The sequence below is a fragment of the Mixophyes fleayi genome, chromosome 12 (genome assembly GCF_038048845.1).
Source record: "Mixophyes fleayi isolate aMixFle1 chromosome 12, aMixFle1.hap1, whole genome shotgun sequence".
Lineage (NCBI taxonomy): Eukaryota > Metazoa > Chordata > Amphibia > Anura > Limnodynastidae > Mixophyes > Mixophyes fleayi.
In genome coordinates this window covers 13769209-13789295 of record NC_134413.1, presented here as the reverse complement: position 1 = coordinate 13789295, position 20087 = coordinate 13769209, and the positions used below count along the sequence as shown (strand labels likewise).

General features: G+C 42.5%; 1 protein-coding gene across 5 annotated transcripts in view; it reads left to right on the top strand.

Annotated features, from left to right (window-relative positions):
* UNC79 (unc-79 subunit of NALCN channel complex) overlaps positions 1–20087 on the top strand; it is a 112116-nt gene that overhangs the window by 37456 nt on the left and 54573 nt on the right. For all 5 annotated transcript variants that reach the window (XM_075192890.1, XM_075192889.1, XM_075192888.1 and 2 more), the window contains 14 exons: positions 1927–2162; positions 3249–3420; positions 6443–6673; positions 7486–7676; positions 8142–8265; positions 8664–8804; positions 9322–9543; positions 10390–10617; positions 12364–12511; positions 14956–15035; positions 15189–15337; positions 16315–16472; positions 18062–18243; positions 19009–19210. In XM_075192890.1, the coding sequence (XP_075048991.1) occupies positions 1927–2162; positions 3249–3420; positions 6443–6673; positions 7486–7676; positions 8142–8265; positions 8664–8804; positions 9322–9543; positions 10390–10617; positions 12364–12511; positions 14956–15035; positions 15189–15337; positions 16315–16472; positions 18062–18243; positions 19009–19210 (2464 nt within the window). The remainder of the gene's footprint in view (positions 1–1926; positions 2163–3248; positions 3421–6442; positions 6674–7485; positions 7677–8141; positions 8266–8663; positions 8805–9321; positions 9544–10389; positions 10618–12363; positions 12512–14955; positions 15036–15188; positions 15338–16314; positions 16473–18061; positions 18244–19008; positions 19211–20087) is intronic.

Sequence of the window (20087 nt, the reverse complement as noted above, 5' to 3'; positions counted from 1 at the left end):
CTGGAGCTCACTAAGCATCCACTGACTGTGTACACCACAGAGGGGGCGCAGGGCTGGACTAGTACGGGACACAGGACATGGTAACTGAGAGATCAAGTCAACTCAGCTTCTGGGCCCCCGAAGCAGTAATCCCTGATACCCCAGTATTTCACCCATGACTCCTTGAATGAATGTACTAAGCACTTAGCTGGCAGAGCCCACTGCGTAAATCACATGTACCCTAGTGTAGAGATTGTACAGTTGTTTGACCCTCAGTTTAACATTAATAAGCTCAGGGAAGTAAATGGAGAAATGTGATGTGTTTCATTCCTCTGTCAGAGATTTCAGTCTACAGTTCATACATATAATGGGTTTTGAGCGCAGATCTGCACAACATTCCCGGTGAAAATTTGGCATACCGACACCTCTATATCAGACATATAAGATGATTTGTTTTTGCAGTTGTAAAAATCTCTGTGACTCCTCACAATAAGGTGGTTTGGCCTCCAAATGTCTCCAGTCGGCTCCCACATCAACCATATAATAAGTATTAGGCACACACATCTTGCTTGTCAGTTTGCATGCTTGTGCTGTACCTGTTGCAAATCATGTCAGTAACTCCCAATGATCGCCCCATTCCTCCCATGGTAAAAAATGTTTTGTGTGGGTTCTCCAACAACATCCTTTCGCATGTAAGGACGTCAACTTGGTTGTCTAGAGAGACACAAACATACAATTAAAGCACAGTGATGTCAAAATTATCTTGGTGCCACAACTCATAGCTGACCCCCTTTGTTCAATGTCTACATGAGACTGTGTATTTTATAATAATTGTACTCTTGGGGGTGACAGTGTTCAGCATCTAGATCTCAGTGGGGAAGAGATATCCTAGGCAGCTGTCATAGTCAAAGGCTGTCTGGGCATGCTGGGATTTATAGTTCCACAGCAGAAGGAGAGCCGTTGGTTGAGTAAATTCACCCTTCATAGCCTACATCAGTATGCTTATAGTATGACTTCTTGCACTGTAGCACTGGACAGAGTGCATGGGGAAAAAAGTTCCCCCACAGAATTCAGTATCTCTCTCAATTATCTTTCATTCTAAAACTTGCATCTGTGTAGTAGTCATAACTAATTTTGATAAGCAGACATATTTTTTTTTTGTCTTTTAACTATACTATTCTTGCCTGTAGAAAGCAAACAAAATTCACCTCCATAGCTTTAGCCATCAGGAATTCTGGGTAATTATTTCTAGAGTCTGAATGACATTGTGGCTCCAAGTGAATGGGTATTTAGGGGAAGGTCTACAAATGTCCTCATATTGTGGTCATAGTTGCCAACTCTCCCTGAATGTCAGGGAGACTCCCTGAAATAGGGGTGATCTCCCTCACTCCCTGAAGAGTCTGGCATTCTCCCTGATGCTGAGCCAGTACAAGACGTGGTTGGCTTCACCTTCTGTGGCATGATGACACAGTTCAGAACTTGTGTCCTATGTCCATGTATTGTTGCCTATGGAGGTGGCCATTTTCATGGAGAACAAGATTTAATCAAAGACTGGCAGGTAAGACAACATGACTTCAGTAATGGAGACAGAAACGTAAAAGACACTTCAGGCTCTAGAGATTCATTAGCTGCTTTTTTTTAACGCATAGTTGCCTACTCTCCCGGAATGTCTGGGAGACTCCCACATTTCTGGGAGACCTCCCGTGCTCCCAGGAGAGCAGGGCAACCTAGGGGTTGGGGGGGCTTAATGATGCAATTATTATCGTAGCCTTCCCCTGCTGTAATTGGCCAAAATTGTGACAATCATTTAGGGGGTGGTGCCAAGATGATGCAATTAGTTAAGCCCTGCCCAGCACGCCCACCTCCCCCTGGGATCTCCCTTGAGCCAACGAGGAAAAGTTGTGGTTCATTGATTATCGTGATTAATTATGTCCCCCTTCCTTTCAGAACTGTAGCTCACACGTGCGGAGGGCCGTGGTGACTTGTTTCTCAGCGGGGTGCTGTGATCGCCACGGTAACCGGCCTGTGCGGTACTGCAAGCGCTGCCACTCCTACCACCACAGCAACGAGGTCGGGGCAGCGGCCTCAGCGGAGTCGCACTTGTTCCAGACCTCCCCGCCTCCTATCAACACGCGGGAGTGTGGGGCAGAGGAGCTGGTGTGTGCGGTGGAAGCAGTAATTAGGTAATAACTGTCCCCACAGTAGTTATGGTATAGACACTCAAATAATCTAACCACAACAAAGGTTACAGATTGTAAAGGAAATCCATTGCCAGTGTCCAGGTATTGCAAAATAAGAGGCCTCCAGGTGCTTGTAAAACTACAAGTCCCAGCATGCCTTGCCAGCTAATGGCTGGCTATCTGCTGGCAGAGCATGCTGGGGCTTGTAGTTTCACAGCACCTGGAGAGCGACAGGTTCTCAAGGCCTGCACTATAAAATGAAATCAAATGGGATTATATTCTAATCATACAGTTCAGTCAGTTATAGTCATAGATGTATAATATTCATACTGGATGAGTATTTGGGCGTTAGTATACCATATATGTGAAAAGCCTTTTACATGTTACTTATGATACCTCCCCCTGGCCTACCTCCCAACATTAGGAAATCCAGCATCGGGACAGGGTGTGTGGTCATGTCAACATGGGGCATAGTGACATCATGATAGGGGCGTGGCCACAAACCTAGGGCATGCTGCCCCATGCTCTCTTCCCCTCCAAGCCCCTTCACTGGCACCCTTTCACCGCCTCTATGCCATGCAGAGCAGCAGCGACCACACAACAACTAAAATTTCCCACCGGGAAGTTTGGGAGGTGTGCCCTGGTATCTGTGCCAATTGGTCACTGTAAAAGCTCTCACATTCCACTTATTGTGGACGTGCTTAACATACTTTCTAGTCTCCAGGGGAATGTGCTTAGACATCATCAGGCTAATACAGATCACGCAAAAATCATGGTGGCTATGAGACCTGTGTTATAAAAGTTCAAATGAACTGGTCTGGTCCTTTATTACACTGGTGCTAACTACCAGATAAGGGGAGTTACCTCTGCAACACAGAAAATCCCACTTACTAATATGCATGTGCACACGGGTAACTTATCCTACAAAATAAATAGTTTAATGTTGAGCTGTCTAAGTCTAATAACTGTCTGGAATGACTTGACCGATCAGTTTGGGATAACCCTGGCTACACATGTTTGTGTCTTTTGCTTGAAGACTTTCTTCTGAATGATTCTGCATTGATTTGCATAAATTGGTGAATTTTCCAGTTTGCTTAAGGAAGCGGAGTATCACGCAGAGCAGCGGGAGTACGAGATGAACCGCAGGAGACAGATGGGCCTGGCCTCGTCACATCACTCGTTAGACAACACAGACTTTGATAACAAAGATGACGATAAACATGACCAACGTCTGCTGAGTCAGTTTGGGATCTGGTTCTTGGTGAGATCATTGTTGAGCCTTAAATTCTCCTTACAACCCCCAACCCAAAATAATCAATCACCTGTTTCCAGATTTTGCCTCACCCGTCTACACCTTGTCCCGACCCAGAACTTTCCTCCTATATTTGGCAAAAGGTCGGTTTGTAAACTCTTCAAAATATGTTCACTAATGATCACTATAAGCAGGGCCGGACTGGGACTAAAAATCAGCCCTGGCATTTAAAGCACATAGGCCCAGCTCTGTTCCAGATTAATAATAATTACAGTACATTTTGCAAAGCTCATTGTTATATAGTGTCCCGTGAGATATTAATGTATTATGTGCAGCTTGACTCTCTATTTGCAGCATAGGGCGCACCAGTATCAGATAATGGTATGCGCAGGACTGGCAAGAGAAATTTTGGGCTGGGGTACAGTGAAATTTTGCCCTCCCCCACCCCCACAGGTGCACAGGAACAGAGATGTATACCGACGCGCAGCGGCGTCGGTGAAGGGGTGTGGTCGCATAATGTTGGGGGCGTGGTCAATATGTGGCGTGGCATAACAAATTGGGGGAGACTCAATTGCTGGTGATGTGATACATGGGTATCGCGCAGCCCACATTGCTGGCAATTACGATAGAAATCTCTGCTTATTTTTCCTTGAGAGGAAAAATGAACAGTGATTTCTGTCAAATTTCAGCCGCAAAGTGTCTCGCGGATGTTCACTTTGGAGCTAATTGAATTCCCCCATTATGTATTAAAATGGTGTTGCTCTCACCTACTGGTTATTGCAGCTATCACAACCTGGTACTGGATTCTTGCATAGATCCTGGAATGTTGGGGCCTGTTGGAAAATGTATATATGGAAAACCGAGCAATAAGTGAACATCGCACATGACACAGATCACAAAGTATAAAATACATACATTATAATAAAATATTACATTTATCACCAGCTACATAACGCCACCCCTCAGACACATCACACCACATCCTGCATCACGCTACCCCCTGCGACATCACCCATCACACCACAATACCCCCCCAGACAAATCACACCATGCCACCCCGCAGACAAATCGGGCTACCACCCAGTCACATTATCATGCCACCCCCAAGGCACATTATCATGCCACACAAGACATATTATAACCCCCCCGAGACACATTATGACACCCCCCAGCCTGCTGTACTTACCTATGCAGCTGACATCAGAGTAAAACAGAACGCCTTGCAGAGTGAGCAGGTAAGCTCTTAGTCTCGTGAGATTTGGAGCTTCAGGCCTGCTCTGCAGGCTGCTGGACAGTATATGATGACATACGCCGTCACCACACACTGTCCGTGGACAGCTCCCCCCAAAGTTGGATTAAGGCTTTGGGTGGCCTGGGGCACTTAAGACAGGGGGGCACTATGGTCTAAAATTAAGAGCATAGTATCATAATTCAAAAAAGAGAGAGTTACTAACTAATACACAATGTAGAAAAAAATCACCATTTAGTCGCTTATCAAAAATTATTAAAATCAAAATTTTGAGGTTCAGTTAGGTGGCATCAATATTATTATTTATTATCGTAGATTTCTAAGGCACCACATTGCTCCACAGAGCCATACAGTAGGGAAAATAGTACATTCATAAAACAGGGACATACTAGGTAGACTAAATAAATGAAGACTTGAAAACAAAGGGTATGGAGGACCCTGCTCATTAGAGAGGAACAAGAGGAGCGAGTGTTGTTCAGATTGGAGATTATGACAGTTGTGAGGGTGCATTAGTGTGAATAGTGTTTTCGAGGATAAGGTCACCTCTAAAATAAAGAAAAAAAGGTTTTCAGAGAGTGTCTAAAGATTTGAAGACTGTGGGAAAGCTGGATTGGGCGTAGTAAGGAATTCCATAAGTGGGGAGCAGCACAAGAGAAGCCTTGTAGGCAGGAGTGAGAGGTGACATTGGACATGGTTGCACAGGGGAAAAATAGATACTGGGAAATGGTAGAAAAAGGTGAGGAGATACATGTGATAATAGGGGCAAAGAGAGACAGACACATAAAGGAGGCGAAGGAAAGGACAGACACCCACAATGTGAAGACAAAGAGACACAAACACAAAGGGTACAGAGGTGGGGTTAGAGGGTGCACAACGTATGTATACAATAAGGCCGTGCCCTGTCTATATATGGCATTGTGCAATCCTTTGGGCAGAGGAATGGAGGTGGTCCTGCTGGTGCCAGCTATGCGGTCACCCTGACTGACTGCCTTCAGCATCTAGTGTGTTTTACAGAACTGGCAGAGCCCCCGAAACAAAAATATACATATAGCAACCCTGGGAGGTAGTGCAGCTCTAACACCAACATTGTAAGACTATCACTAACCCCAGCTTACAAACAACCCTGACGGATTATACAGATCATATACAGCTTTAAATACTGGAGACCAATAACTTTATAATAATCAATATCAATAACAAGTTTATTCTGACTTATAAAGTAAAGCAAAATAGATATAACTGTATATTTCAATATCTCAATAGTTCAGTGCTAAATAACCATTATAAAAATGAGCTAATCAGTTATTTCTATGCCTTAGTGTTTGCTCATATATAAAAAGAATGCCATTTCCAGATGGTTTTTGTGCAGTATATTACAGTCCTTTTTTTTTTTAAGTTACCTTACCTGTTGTATGTTCCAGGCTTCCTCCTTCAGACACTGCAGGTCCTCAGCAGCATATAGCTCCACCCTGCCATGTACTTGGCACTGGAACGCCGCCTCTTTCACTTTTTAAAATTGATGCCCAGCTCCTGGACCGTGCCCCCTGTAACTCTCTCCCCCCACTCGCGGGTGCATGCGCGATCGCGGGTGCGCCACCTGCTGGTGAATTTTTTTTTTTATTAAACACTGCTTGCCCTGGCCCATTTAGCCATCGGCCCTTCTGGCATTTGCCAGAAGTGCCAGATGGCCAATCCATAGTTTGTTTCCGACTATTCATCGTCAAGTCTCCAAATATCCGACAAGTTACGAAATAATTATTGATGGTTTGTCTTGTGCAACAGGTCAGCCTCTGTACTCCCAGTGAAAACACCCCCACGGAGAGCCTGGCTCGGCTGGTCAGCATGGTTTTCCAATGGTTCCATTCTACGGCTTACATGATGGACGATGAAGTTGGGAGTTTGGTTGAGAAGCTCAAACCCCAATTCGTCACCAAGTGGCTGAAAACAGTTTGCGACATCCGGTTTGATGTCATGGTCATGTGCCTGCTACCCAAACCAATGGAATTTGCCAGGGTAATTGCTGAAGCTGATGGTATTCTCTTTTATTATTATTCTCTATTATTGATAAAGCCCTGACTTACTGCCCAGCACTGTACACTGAGGGGATCATGACATCAGCAAATTACATACAATGACACGAATAAGCTTACGATCTAAGAGGCGTTGGGAACACTTAATACATAAGGAATAACAATTGTAGAAGCTGGACGGGGAAGTGTGTGTTGTTATTATAAGGGAGCAGCATTATCAGTCTCCAATAATTAAACAGTCCTTGGTGGATGGCATTTCTATGCCACCAGCAGTGGTGCAGCGTGGGTGAAACGAGGAGAGACAGCGGAAGGTGGAGGCTCAGTCGCGCGACTTCTCTCTATGTTATCAACGCAGCTTACAGAATAGCTCAATATTCATTATAATATTACATTAAAACTCAAATGGTAAAGATGGAGAGATGAGTGATGTCTATGATTATTTAAATATTCAGCGAATAACCTGAAATACTCTGTACTGCTGTGAACAGCCGCCATATTCTCTGCTCACTTCAAAATGAGTGACGTAAAGGCCAATCAAGAGATAACAATGTAATGCAAACAGGTGCTCTGATTGTTATCTGTTTATCCTATTCTACTAATGGCTTAATAGCGAAGAGGGTCAGATTCACATCTGTAACACCCCACTCACCCAGGCCCCCGGCTTAACTCAACTTACTACATTACATATATGTCGGACAGGTCCATATATCACAATTTACAAAGATAAAAGAAGAAACGGGTGGGGATGATTACGTCCAGTGCGCGATATATAATCCCTTTGCGTTGTGTCCTCAGGTTGGCGGATACTGGGACAAGTCTTGCAGTACGGTCACCCAGCTGAAAGAAGGTCTCAACAGAATTCTGTGCCTTATCCCTTATAACGTAATAAACCAGCCGATCTGGGAATGTATCATGCCGGAGTGGCTGGAGGCCATTAGGACGGAGGTGCCAGATACCCAGCTCAAAGAATTCCGCGAGGTCCTCAGGTCAGTTGGAGAGGAATTTGGTGATGGTTTGTTATGGCTAAGTATATTGTACATTTAAATTCTGCTGTCTTCCCAGTATCTATTGAAACTGGAGAATCGTGAGATGTTGGTCAACCGCAATTTCAAATGAACAACTTAGACCTACTTAAAGTTTTAAATGGGATCAAGATATATTTTTATGGGGAATTCCTTTTAAAATGGGCCTTGGCAAACAGAGTCTTCCAACACATGATGGGGCTAAAATTTAAATTGGAACACCCTAGGTTCCATAACTGTAAAGTCCATAAGTGTGCCTATTTATTCACCTTGCGCCTTCATAGTTGCGCACCCTACTTCTGTTTTTTCAACTGCCCCTTGAAAACTATGTAGCGCCCACTTTTGGTTAGTTTTTCAATATATTTGTGTTCCATTTTTGTTTTTCACATTTCTTGAGTTACAATGAAATAGTTTTGGTTTTATTCACAGTAAAATGTTTGATATTGAGATGTGCCCTCTGCCTTTCTCCATGGAGGAGATGTTCAGCTTCATTAGCTGCCGGTTCACGGGATATCCATCTACTGTCCAGGAACAAGCTTTGCTCTGGCTTCATGTGAGTATATTTGCGCGTTTAGCGTAATGTTCGGAAAACCAATAGGGCTGTTTGAAATGCTAATGGAATGAGCTTTTATAATACCATTTTGTGGGGAGGATTGTCATGGGCTTTGACTATAAGACATGGTGGCATTATAAAATCAGTCCCGTTTCCAGGCTACACTCTTGGGCCAAAGATGTCATGGCATTTCTACATATTGCTTCTTGAGTTTGCTCACAGAAGGGTAATATTAGAAAAGAGACCCTCAAATCAAGGCATTCTAGAGTAATACTAGTTGGGTCTGGAAGGATTGCATGGTTTAACGTAGTTTATATAGAATCTGTCAAGGTCGGCAGACCCCACTCTGTTATTTCAGTATTTCGTCTATATATTTCCTTCCTCTGTTCATCCCACAGGTCCTATCAGAGCTGGATATAGTGGTCCCACTCCAGCTGTTGATCAGCATGTTTTCCGATGGAGTGAACTCGGTTAAGGAACTGGCCAATCAGAAAAAAGTCCGGATCACGGAACTTTCAGGAAACGTTCCTGGTCACAGGGTAAGCCAGTATGTAACCTGTCCCTTTAATGTGCATGTGTAATGTTCATGATACTCTGAGCCACGGACACACTCTTCGTGGCATCTTGTAACCCACGCCATTTCTCTCCTGGAAATCACATAGATCTCCAACAGATCTTGGTGCAAATGTATCTACTTATTACACCCTGTGACCACCCTGTGTGTGTTGATTTTTTTTTATACAAATGCATAGGGAAGCCATCATTGACTTTGTCCACTATAGGGCTTTCCGCCCATTGATAAACCAACCCCGTGGTAGGGCTGGCCCATGGAAAAGAGCTTTTGTAATGGTTTGCAGTAATTCTTTACTCTAACATAGCTGCATGGGAATATTAAGTTGACATAACAATTTATTTTAATTCCTGGTTCATATCTGAAAATGACAATTTCTGCGTTTGGTGGCCTTTTAAACAGCGCAATAAGTTGTCTTGTGCGGCTCATATTGTATTTTGGTTCTTGAGTATAAGACATGTATAATTGGTGCATCTCTCTTGTAGGGCAGCATAGCCTCGGATCCGGGGAGACGCGTTTTGCACAGTATGCTGAGCCCTTTCCCTAGTCCCTTTCACAGTCCCTTCCGGAGCCCCATGCGCAGTCCTTTCCGGAGTCCCTTCAAGAACTACGGCCATCCCACCGGGAGAACCAATGACTTTGACTGCGACGATGATGAGATGAACTTGAACTGTTTCATCCTTATGTTTGATCTTATATTGAAGCAGGTACAGTAATACTCACGCCACCCTGCGGATTTACACATTTCAGCTTTTAAAAAATTACTGCTTGAGTCTGGAAAGAGGAATCAGGCCAGGGTTTGGGGTAAATGGTTTCTGTCCGCAAAATAATTAAGTGTAATATTTTGTTATAAGTAAAGTTTAACGTTAGTGTTTTTACTGTAATATTTACCAATTGCAGTAACCTAAAACCAATTTATATTATGATATGAGAATGTAATATGAGGAGGATAGGATAACATGAAGCTGACATTTTATTTATACCTGTGTTTGCACCAATACGTCTGGTTTCAACAACACCTATAGAGTTTGCACAAAAAAATGGTACAACATTCTGCTCTGCTGATTGGGTAAGATGGGCAGATTGGGGCATTCTTTGCTAAATGTTGGGTAGGCCCATGAAAGTGAGATTTTGTTTTGCGGGACGAGATATTTAGATAAGATTCAAGGGTTGGATAGACGCATTTAGGTATTGCACTCCTTATATTATGGGCATACCAGTGGTGGCAGGATGGACATTGAAGTGTTAATTTCACTCTTTCCACCATGCCTATTCCCAATCAGACCAGCTATGTGGCAAAAAGTAGACCCATATTGATTTTCTAGGGGGAAGTTCCCAAAAATTAAATGTGGATGGGTTTCCTATGAATGTATAAGGCTGACAAATACAGTTGCACAAGTAAAAAGCTCTTTGTACTTTCATAAATAATCTTTACACGGGTAAGAGATAAATCCTTTTTACTCCACCCACAATGGGTGTTTTTGCTAGTATGTTAATGTATAGGGCGCTCTACAAGGAATCCTGTAAATTAAGAAACGTTGTCTCTCTTTTAGATGGAATTACAAGATGACGGAATCACTCTTGGGCTAGAGAACAGCCTGCCCAAGGACATCATCTCTATTATAAACAACGTGTTCCAGGCCCCCTGGGGGGGATCTCACACATGCCAGAAGGATGAAAAAGCCGTGGAGTGTAGTCTGTGCCAGTCCAGCATCCTGTGCTACCAGATGGCCTGTGAGTTGCTCGAACGTTTGGCTCCAAAGGCAGAGATCCGGCTGGTGGTGAGTGTCCTTGCTATCTGCCCTTGTGTATCGGGTCTTGGAGAGTCCCCATCGCAGTTCCACCTATTCTGTCTTACAATGGTAGATGAGAATCAAACCACTGGTTTTATCACTTTCCATCACATTTTACATTAACAGTATTTAAATTTAATGGTGTAGTGTCTGACCCTTCAAAAACTGTGAAGATCTGAAGCCTATCTACAGTGTCCTTCACCGATTTGCAGCCTCTGTTGCCCTAGAACAAGGAAGCTCACTGCTACTGGTTTGCCCCCAAGACTACAGCGCAGACTTTACTAATAGGATTAACAGTGAGTTAGACAACATTGGAGAGGAGAGACCTAGTCAAACAGGCTGAGCTCTGTAATGTTAGAAGCAAGCCAACTTCCAGTTTATGAAGACAGAAGAGGTATTGAGATACAGGCAAAGGTTAAAAGTCAGGCGGAATTTAGTCTTAATCCTGGCTGTGGGAGCTCCAAATTACTGGGCAGAGTTCCTCTGGTCTGTTGGCTCATCTCCATTAGTTTGCTCTCTACCTTCATCATTTCACTTTGCCTGGGGCCTAGTCAGTTCCTCCATGTCATGTATGTTTTTTTGTGGACTAATGGTGAATTATAATAAGCATGTTTGGGGCAGTTGATCAGGGGTTCAGGCTGTTAGGGGAACAAAGAACTTACACAATCAAAGTTCTGTGTGTTCTAAAGAAAGAAAATCTAAAGAGGTCCAGTGTGGATACTAAATAATTATGAGTGTTTTCATTAATGACCAAGCATATCAATATATGGAGTTAAGGATCCATGGCTTCTGCACTGCCCAGGGTCTGTGGAAGTTATAATCTACCAATGAGAGTGGTCTTTCCAGGATGAATCAGAGAATGTTCATACTAATTCTCTGTCATCCTCACAATGGCCTATTGACCATCTCCACTAGGTTTGTGTTACGTCATTGATCCATTTCTTCAAACTTCATCCAGTCGCCCATACTTTGAAGCTTCCCATATAGTAATCATTTCAAATATATAATGGCTTTAACCACAGTCCAATATGTTGCATTTAAATTACACAATCGAGGTGCATCATGGGGCTTAAATCGTCTGCAAAAGGGATAATTCATAAATGACCTTAATGACATACAAAGACATACAGTATAAAAGTTTTGCCGTGTATGGGAAAATGGCACTTCAGTGCAGAATAAGCTTATATTACTGACATTTGTTGTAAATACAGCGCTGGTTACTTTAATCCTTTTTTTTTTCATTCTGTCGTTTTGAGAAACGAGGTGTACACATTGTCGAAGGGATTTTCCAGCGTACACAGCAGCTCAGCAGAATTATTAATGTGTGGGTTACACCAACACCCGTGCCGAGCTGTTATGGAGAGAGATGTGATTGATGGACTGAATTTTCAGTTTACAGACTAGATCTTGTATATTTCACTTTCAGCAACTTTTGTGACAAATGACCCCATATTAACAAGGTTTATTGATGGAGCTGTCATAGAGCAGTAACATAAGCACCGCTAGAAGCGACATATATCACTTATCATATAACACACTTATGGAGCCCTCTAAAGCCCAGCATTTCTATCATCCTAGACAGGGATTTTCTATCAGCATTACAGACGGGACAGGACATCCTGAAAGAGTCTGTAGAAAATGTTGCTTAAATACGGATTATATTACAGTGAATTATGATTTGTTTGTAAATGTTAGACAGTAGAACTTGGTCTCAAATAGAAAGTCCTTTTCTAGGAGCCAACGGAGAGTCTAGAAGAGAGCCTGCTGTTCTCAAGGCCAGAATTTATCATCGGAAGTGAAGGAGAAGAGGAACAGAATCCAGCAAATAAACATGGAGATAATCCAGGAACTCACAAGGAACCAACGGAACATTCCAACACCAGTATGTTCCACAGAATTATACACAAAACAATCAAAACACAAAGAGCCTGATTTAGAGTTAAATATTAAAATTTGACATTTGCGTACAGGTAACAACCATCGGTACACTTTCTGAGGGTGTATTTTGAGTTGCACGTGGCTTAAGACACACGCAACATCTAGTGTACCCAGCGTATTGATACAGCATCATCATTAACTTGGAATCTTGCACCAGACTTATGGGATGGGCAAATGAACGCTTTCTAAAAGGCGTATCTTAAAGTCACGTGTAAGACAAAATAGGTAGCATGTCAAAGAGGAGTGTTTGATCGTACATCTTCACCCGCCCCCCTACTGTACTGCACTTACAGGTGAACTCCCCGGCCCAGCCTCTCCAAAACGGGGGGGCCACAAACATAAGATACGCTCAACTATAAATATGGGAAGAAGTTATACACAGAACCTGCACACACAGGTACATTCCCCGATATCACACACAGAACCTACACACACAGGTACATTCCCCGATATCACACACAGAACCTACACACAGGTACATTCTCCAATATCACACATAGAACCTACACACAGGTACATTCCCCAATATCACACACAGAACCTACACACACAGGTACATTCTCCGATATCACACACAGAACCTACACACACAGGTACATTCTCCGATATCACACACAGAACCTACACACACAGGTACATTCTCCGATATCCCACACAGAACCTACACACACAGGTACATTCTCCGATATCACACATAGAACCTACACACACAGGTACATTCTCCGATATCCCACACAGAACCTACACACACAGGTACATTCTCCGATATCACACACAGAACCTACACACACAGGTACATTCTCCGATATCACACATAGAACCTACACACACAGGTACATTCTCCGATATCACACACAGAAGCTACACACACAGGTACATTCCCCAATATCACACACAGAACCTACACACAGGTACATTCTCCAATATCACACACAGAACCTACACACAGGTACATTCTCCGATATCACACACAGAACCTACACACAGGTACATTCTCCGATATCACACACAGAACCTACACACACAGGTACATTCTCCGATATCACACACAGAACCTACACACACAGGTACATTCTCCGATATCCCACACAGAACCTACACACACAGGTACATTCTCCGATATCACACATAGAACCTACACACACAGGTACATTCTCCGATATCACACATAGAACCTACACACACAGGTACATTCCCCAATATCACACACAGAACCTACACACAGGTACATTCTCCGATATCACACACAGAACCTACACACAGGTACATTCTCCGATATCACACACAGAACCTACACACAGGTACATTCTCCGATATCACACACAAACCCTACACACAGGTACATTCCCCGATATCACACACAGAACCTACACACACAGGTACATTCCCCAATATCACACACAGAACCTATACACACAGGTACAGTCTCCGATATCACACATAGAACCTACACACAGGTACATTCTCCGATATCACACACAGAACCTACACACACAGGTACATTCCCAATATCACACACAGAACCTACACACACAGGTACATTCCCAATATCACACACAGAAGCTACACACACAGGTACATTCTCCGATATCACACACAGAACCTACACACACAGGTACATTCTCCGATATCACACACAGAACCTACACACACAGGTACATTCTCCGATATCACACACAGAACCTACACACACAGGTACATTCCCCGATATCACACACAGAACCTACACACAGGTACATTCCCCGATATCACACACAGAAGCTACACACACAGGTACATTCCCCAATATCACACACAGAAGCTACACACAGGTACATTCCCCGATATCACACACAGAACCTACACACACAGGTACATTCCCCGATATCACACACAGAACCTACACACACAGGTACATTCCCGATATCACACACAGAACCTACACACACAGGTACATTCTCCGATATCACACATAGAACCTACACACACAGGTACATTCTCCGATATCACACACAGAACCTACACACACAGGTACATTCTCCGATATCACACACAGAACCTACACACAGGTACATTCCCAATATCACACACAGAACCTACACACAGGTACATTCCCAATATCACACACAGAACCTACACACACAGGTACATTCTCCGATATCACACACAGAACCTACACACACAGGTACATTCTCCGATATCACACACAGAACCTACACACACAGGTACATTCCCCGATATCACACACAGAACCTACACACAGGTACATTCCCCGATATCACACACAGAAGCTACACACACAGGTACATTCCCAATATCACACACAGAACCTACACACAGGTACATTCCCCGATATCACACACATACACATAATATATTCTGTGAATTAACGGATATCTTGTTTTTCAGCTGTCAAAAATGATACAGATCAAAAATTTAGTTACCAGCAACTTCCTGTGACCTTAAGACTGATCTACACAATCCTTCAGGTACGTGTCTCATGGTGTGTTTGTATTGTGTGTTTATATAATAAATAATCATTTGTGTCCAGCATGCCGTATTCAGTTTAGTTACCCAGCATGCATTTGAATTGTTGACAATTATAAATTGTAAGATAAATTGTAATTTTCTTGGTATTGTAGGAAATGGCCAAGTTTGATGAGCCGGACATTCTCTTTAACATGCTGAACTGTCTGAAGATCCTGTGTCTTCACGGGGAGTGTCTGTATATTGCCAAGAAGGATCACTTACAATTCCTAGCGTACATACAGGAGCACATGCTGATCTCCAGGTAAATAGAGTTAGAGACTTACATGGGGGCAGTTACATCTCCATCTCCAAAATAAACTTCCAGGTAGAGATATGTGGAGCTATTCAACATGCATTGGGTAAAAAAAATCATATTTTGGTTGTTTTGGGTCCTAAATCAAATCTCATAGAGCCGAGGTGTCCAAGTTCAGTCCTCAGAGACTAACAGGCCATGTTTTCAGAATTTCTGTCTGTAGAAACAGGTGGGATAATTACTGACCCAACCAAATAGATATCACCTGTGCATGATTAAAGAAATCCTGAAAACATGAACTGTTGGTAGCCTTTGAGGACTGAACATTGACACCTCTGTAGAGGTTTCGTTGACCAGAGAATTTTCTACAAATTGTGGTCTAAAATTGTACACAGTTACACTAAAACACTTTTTTTAAAATTATTTTAATGTCTAATTCTGCAGCTTCACATCCAATAATTATTTAATAAATATAATGTTTGATGACGTTAGCAATAGTTCAAATAGTTTCAATGTTAATGCTGCTCGTTAGGATCTTCCTTACATATCATGCACAGTACAATCTAGTATTACATAGGTCAGTTCACCACCCAGCATGGTGGAACTCGGAATTTCTGCATCCTGGGCACGGAGTCCTGTAATTATGCATGCTCCTCCCCCCTGCAAGGTATTAGGCCACACCTCTTTTCATCATATGGTTTCACCCTGCTATGGTATTCAAGGCTTTGACAAATATGGCACAATATAACATTTGTAAAAGTATTATCTGATTGGCGCTTTGTAGTTGTCCATACATAGTGGTACAAAACAGATACTGAGATTTACACCCTTATTGTGCAAGCTACATACGCTAGCAATGAGTTTTATATTACATAACAATGTTCCATAGATATGAGCAGTTCAGATTTTCCATGATTGCTGCCTATATTCCTCTGCTGCTCTACTCCAATATGAAGTCATTAAGAAATACACGTTTACCCCTCCAGCCTGTGGCGAGTTTTAAAGTCGGAGTTCTCCCAGCTGTCATCTCTGGGGGTCCCACTGCTCCTCCATGCGCTGTCTCTTCCTTACGGCGCAGATATATTCTGGACCATCATAAACAGCAACTTCAACAGCAAGGACTGGAAAATGAGGTTTGAAGCAGGTAAGGCACAAACATATATACATCAATAATTGTATTTTGTAAAGAGGAAAATAAGAAAGTGGCTGAAGGTTATGAACGGATGGAGAGGACTTTATTGTATAATTGTTCATGTGGGGGATGTTAATGATTGTGTCGGTGATGTATGTTGACGGACATCACCTGTAGTATCACAGGACTTGAAAGAAGATGCTCCAAAATCGTCTTTTAGAGACCTAGGGCCTGATTCATTAAGGATCTTAACTTAAGAAACTTATTATTTCAGTCTCCTGGACAAAACCATGTTACAATGCAAGGGGTGCAAATTAGTATTCTGTTTTGCACATAAGTTAAATACTGACTGTTTTTTCATGTAGCACACAAATACTTGATAGCTTATTTGTACACTGAAATTTAAAGTTGATATTTGTGTGCTACATGAAAAAAACAGTCAGTGTTTAACTTATGTGCAAAACAGAATACTAATTTGCACCCCTTGCATTGTAACATGGTTTTGTCCAGGAGACTTAACTAAGAAGTTTCTTGAGTTAAGATCCTTAATGAATCAGGCCCCTAATCTGTAATTTTCAGATATGAAGCATGAAAGTAAAGTCCATTGTTCAGTGTTACCCATAAATGAGGCAGGTGGACCAGTATTTTAGGAGAAAAATGGAAATGTTAGGATTATTGAAAGCGAAGGTTATAAAGTGGCAGGAGACTGAACTTTGAGGCATCGATTTTACTTTTTACTGCCGGTAAACCCGCCATAGATCACTAAGGGGTATATTTACTAAACTGCGGGTTTGAACAAGTGGAGGTGATGCCTATAGCAACCAATCCGATTCTAGCTATGATTTATTTAGTACATTCTACAAAATAACAGCTAGAATCTGATTGGTTGCTATAGGCAACATCTCTACTTTTCAAACCCACTGTTTATTAAATATACCCCTAAGAGTGATTTTACTTGGGCAGCTCCAATATATCTGTTTTAGGTCTGCTCTTTGTTATGTGTTAGGCATGTAATTAGGCCTATTTGCGAACATTGAAATATGTTCTAAACCCACACGTTTTGTGGTTTATCAATGACTGATACAGGAATAAAAAGGCTGACATTTCAGCCAGTTAAGCTGCCATGACATCACTAGCCTTGTGTATGAATCCACCAATGCATTTCTGCAGAGCAAGTTTGGAAGTCTGTCAGTCAGACTCTGCTGGCTCTGATAGAACAAGTCTTCCCTCCTAAGATGGAAAACTTGCTATGAAGGTGTAGGAGAGAGAGCATGATGATTATCTTTGGTTAAAGCAGACATTAAAAAGATATCTGAACAGACAACATAAAACTAAACGTATACATCTGTATGCTACAGATGTATACTTTCTTTTGTATTCTCCTTTTTAAATGTCTGCATGAAGTTAGCCATCTTCTGAGCCGTTATGAATAATTATGAATATTTATGAAACAGTAAACAGCCCATGAACTGTTCACTAATACATATCCATTGATATACAGTATCCAAATCTCATCTGGTAGCTTTACTTGCTTATTCTTTAGAATGGCAGAAGGGTAACCCTGGCACTATAGTTGACTTTTGCATTCTGTCTTGTTCTAGTGGAGAAAGTAGCCGTGGTGTGCCGGTTCCTGGACATCCACTCAGTCACAAAGAACCATTTGTTAAAGTATTCCCTGGCTCACGCGTTCTGCTGTTTCCTGACTGCTGTGGAGGATGTGAATCCTGCCGTGGCCACAAGAGCGGGACTTTTACTGGACACCATCAAGAGACCCGCCTTACAGGTGAGAAGCAGCAGAACCTTGCCCTTATGTAGCTTCCAACATCTATCCAGGCAAAATATGTCCCCTATCTACACAAATCACGCCCTAATTCGCACAAACCCCACCCAACTTGCCCAACCACACCCACTTTCTTGCACTCCTCCCACCCACTTCCTGCAAGCCATGCCCCTTTCAAATCCACAGATTGGGAGTGTCCTGCTGAAATTACGACAGGTGGGAGATATGTGTAACTAATTATAATGTATATACAGTGGGCGAAACGCGTGGAGTGCAGGAGTCACAGCCGATACGAGGCTCTCAAAAGAGCAGTGCATAGGCCTCTTCTCAGCATGCCCTTGTCTGCACGGGATGGTTGGGCCCCTACTAATTTTGCAATGGGGCCACACCAATGCACTGTTCCGCCCCGTGCTTTTGTGTATAAATCCTGAACCAGAATAACATAAAAGCCATAGTGTTTTGTAAGTAGGCGCTGGAGAATAGAGGCATAGCCACTTGTTGGTCACAGCGGTAAAAGCTATGCTGATGTTATTAAAGGGACTGTCCACTTTCAGTCTAAATGTACAGTATGTATCGAATTGTACATGCCGTATGCAGCTTTTAATCAATATATTGCTCCGTCTATCCATCTATCTCTGTGATTACTGCATGCCATTTATCTTAGTTTCCTTTTGATATGACTTGGATCTGCTCTGTGCATTGAAGCATAAGGTGGGGTCTCATGTAATATTGTGTGACGCCGTTCTATCGCCTGTCTTGTCTGTGCAGGGTCTGTGCCTTTGTCTGGACTTCCAGTTTGACACTGTTGTGAAAGATCGTCCGACTATCCTCAGCAAGCTCCTCCTCCTCCACTTCTTGAAGCAGGACATCCCGGCGCTAAGCTGGGAGTTCTTTGTGAACAGATTCGATACCCTGTCCTTGGAGGCCCAACTGCATCTGGACTGCAACAAGGAGTTCCCCTTCCCTACAAGTGAGCCCTTTAAAATACTCAGCTATTTCCCCAAATCTTCGCTAGTCAGTTTGGCTCATTTTACTAATATTGGATTTAGGAGCAACACTCCCCCTGATCCACAATCAGCAATTAGCTTTAGTCTAGAATAAGTTAGACAATGACAACAAGGTTTCTGATTAATAAAACTGTGTGATATCTTAGATCAATATTGTAGCAATTGTATAATATGGGCATCTTATACCCACATGTAGTGAGATCTATTCGAATTCATTGTCAGGATCTGCCCCTGAGACTCACATGGCAGAAATATCAGGCTTACTTACCTCTAAAACCCTCATGGAGAGGTAACACTGAGGGGTCTATTTACTAAACTGCGGGTTTGAAAAAGTGGAGATGTTGCCTGTATTAACCAATCAGATTCTAGTTATCATTTATTTAGTACATTCTACAGAATTACAGCTAGAATCTGATTGGTTGCTATAGGCAACATCTCCACTTTTTCAAACCCGCAGTTTAGTAAATTTACCCCCTAAATCTCACACAAAGGGACATACTCAATTGATGGCGAGATCGCCGAAATACCAGCGCTCGAAAAATATTACCGTTAATACGGTAATATCTCGCTGAATTACAGCAAGTAAATTACCGTATTAACGGTATTTACGCGCAATATTACCGTATTAACGGTAATATTTTTCGAGCGCGGGTATTTCGGCGATCTCGCCATCAATTGAATATGCCCCAAAGTGTTTCCACCCAGAAAAACACAAAAATTTTTTTTTTCATTTTTGGAGTTATCCTTTAAACAAGAACATTTTTATCTTTAAAATAATCGATCCATGGTCTCTATAATTGGCCCTCACTGCAGTTTCACAGAGGTGTCCAAACCATGGAA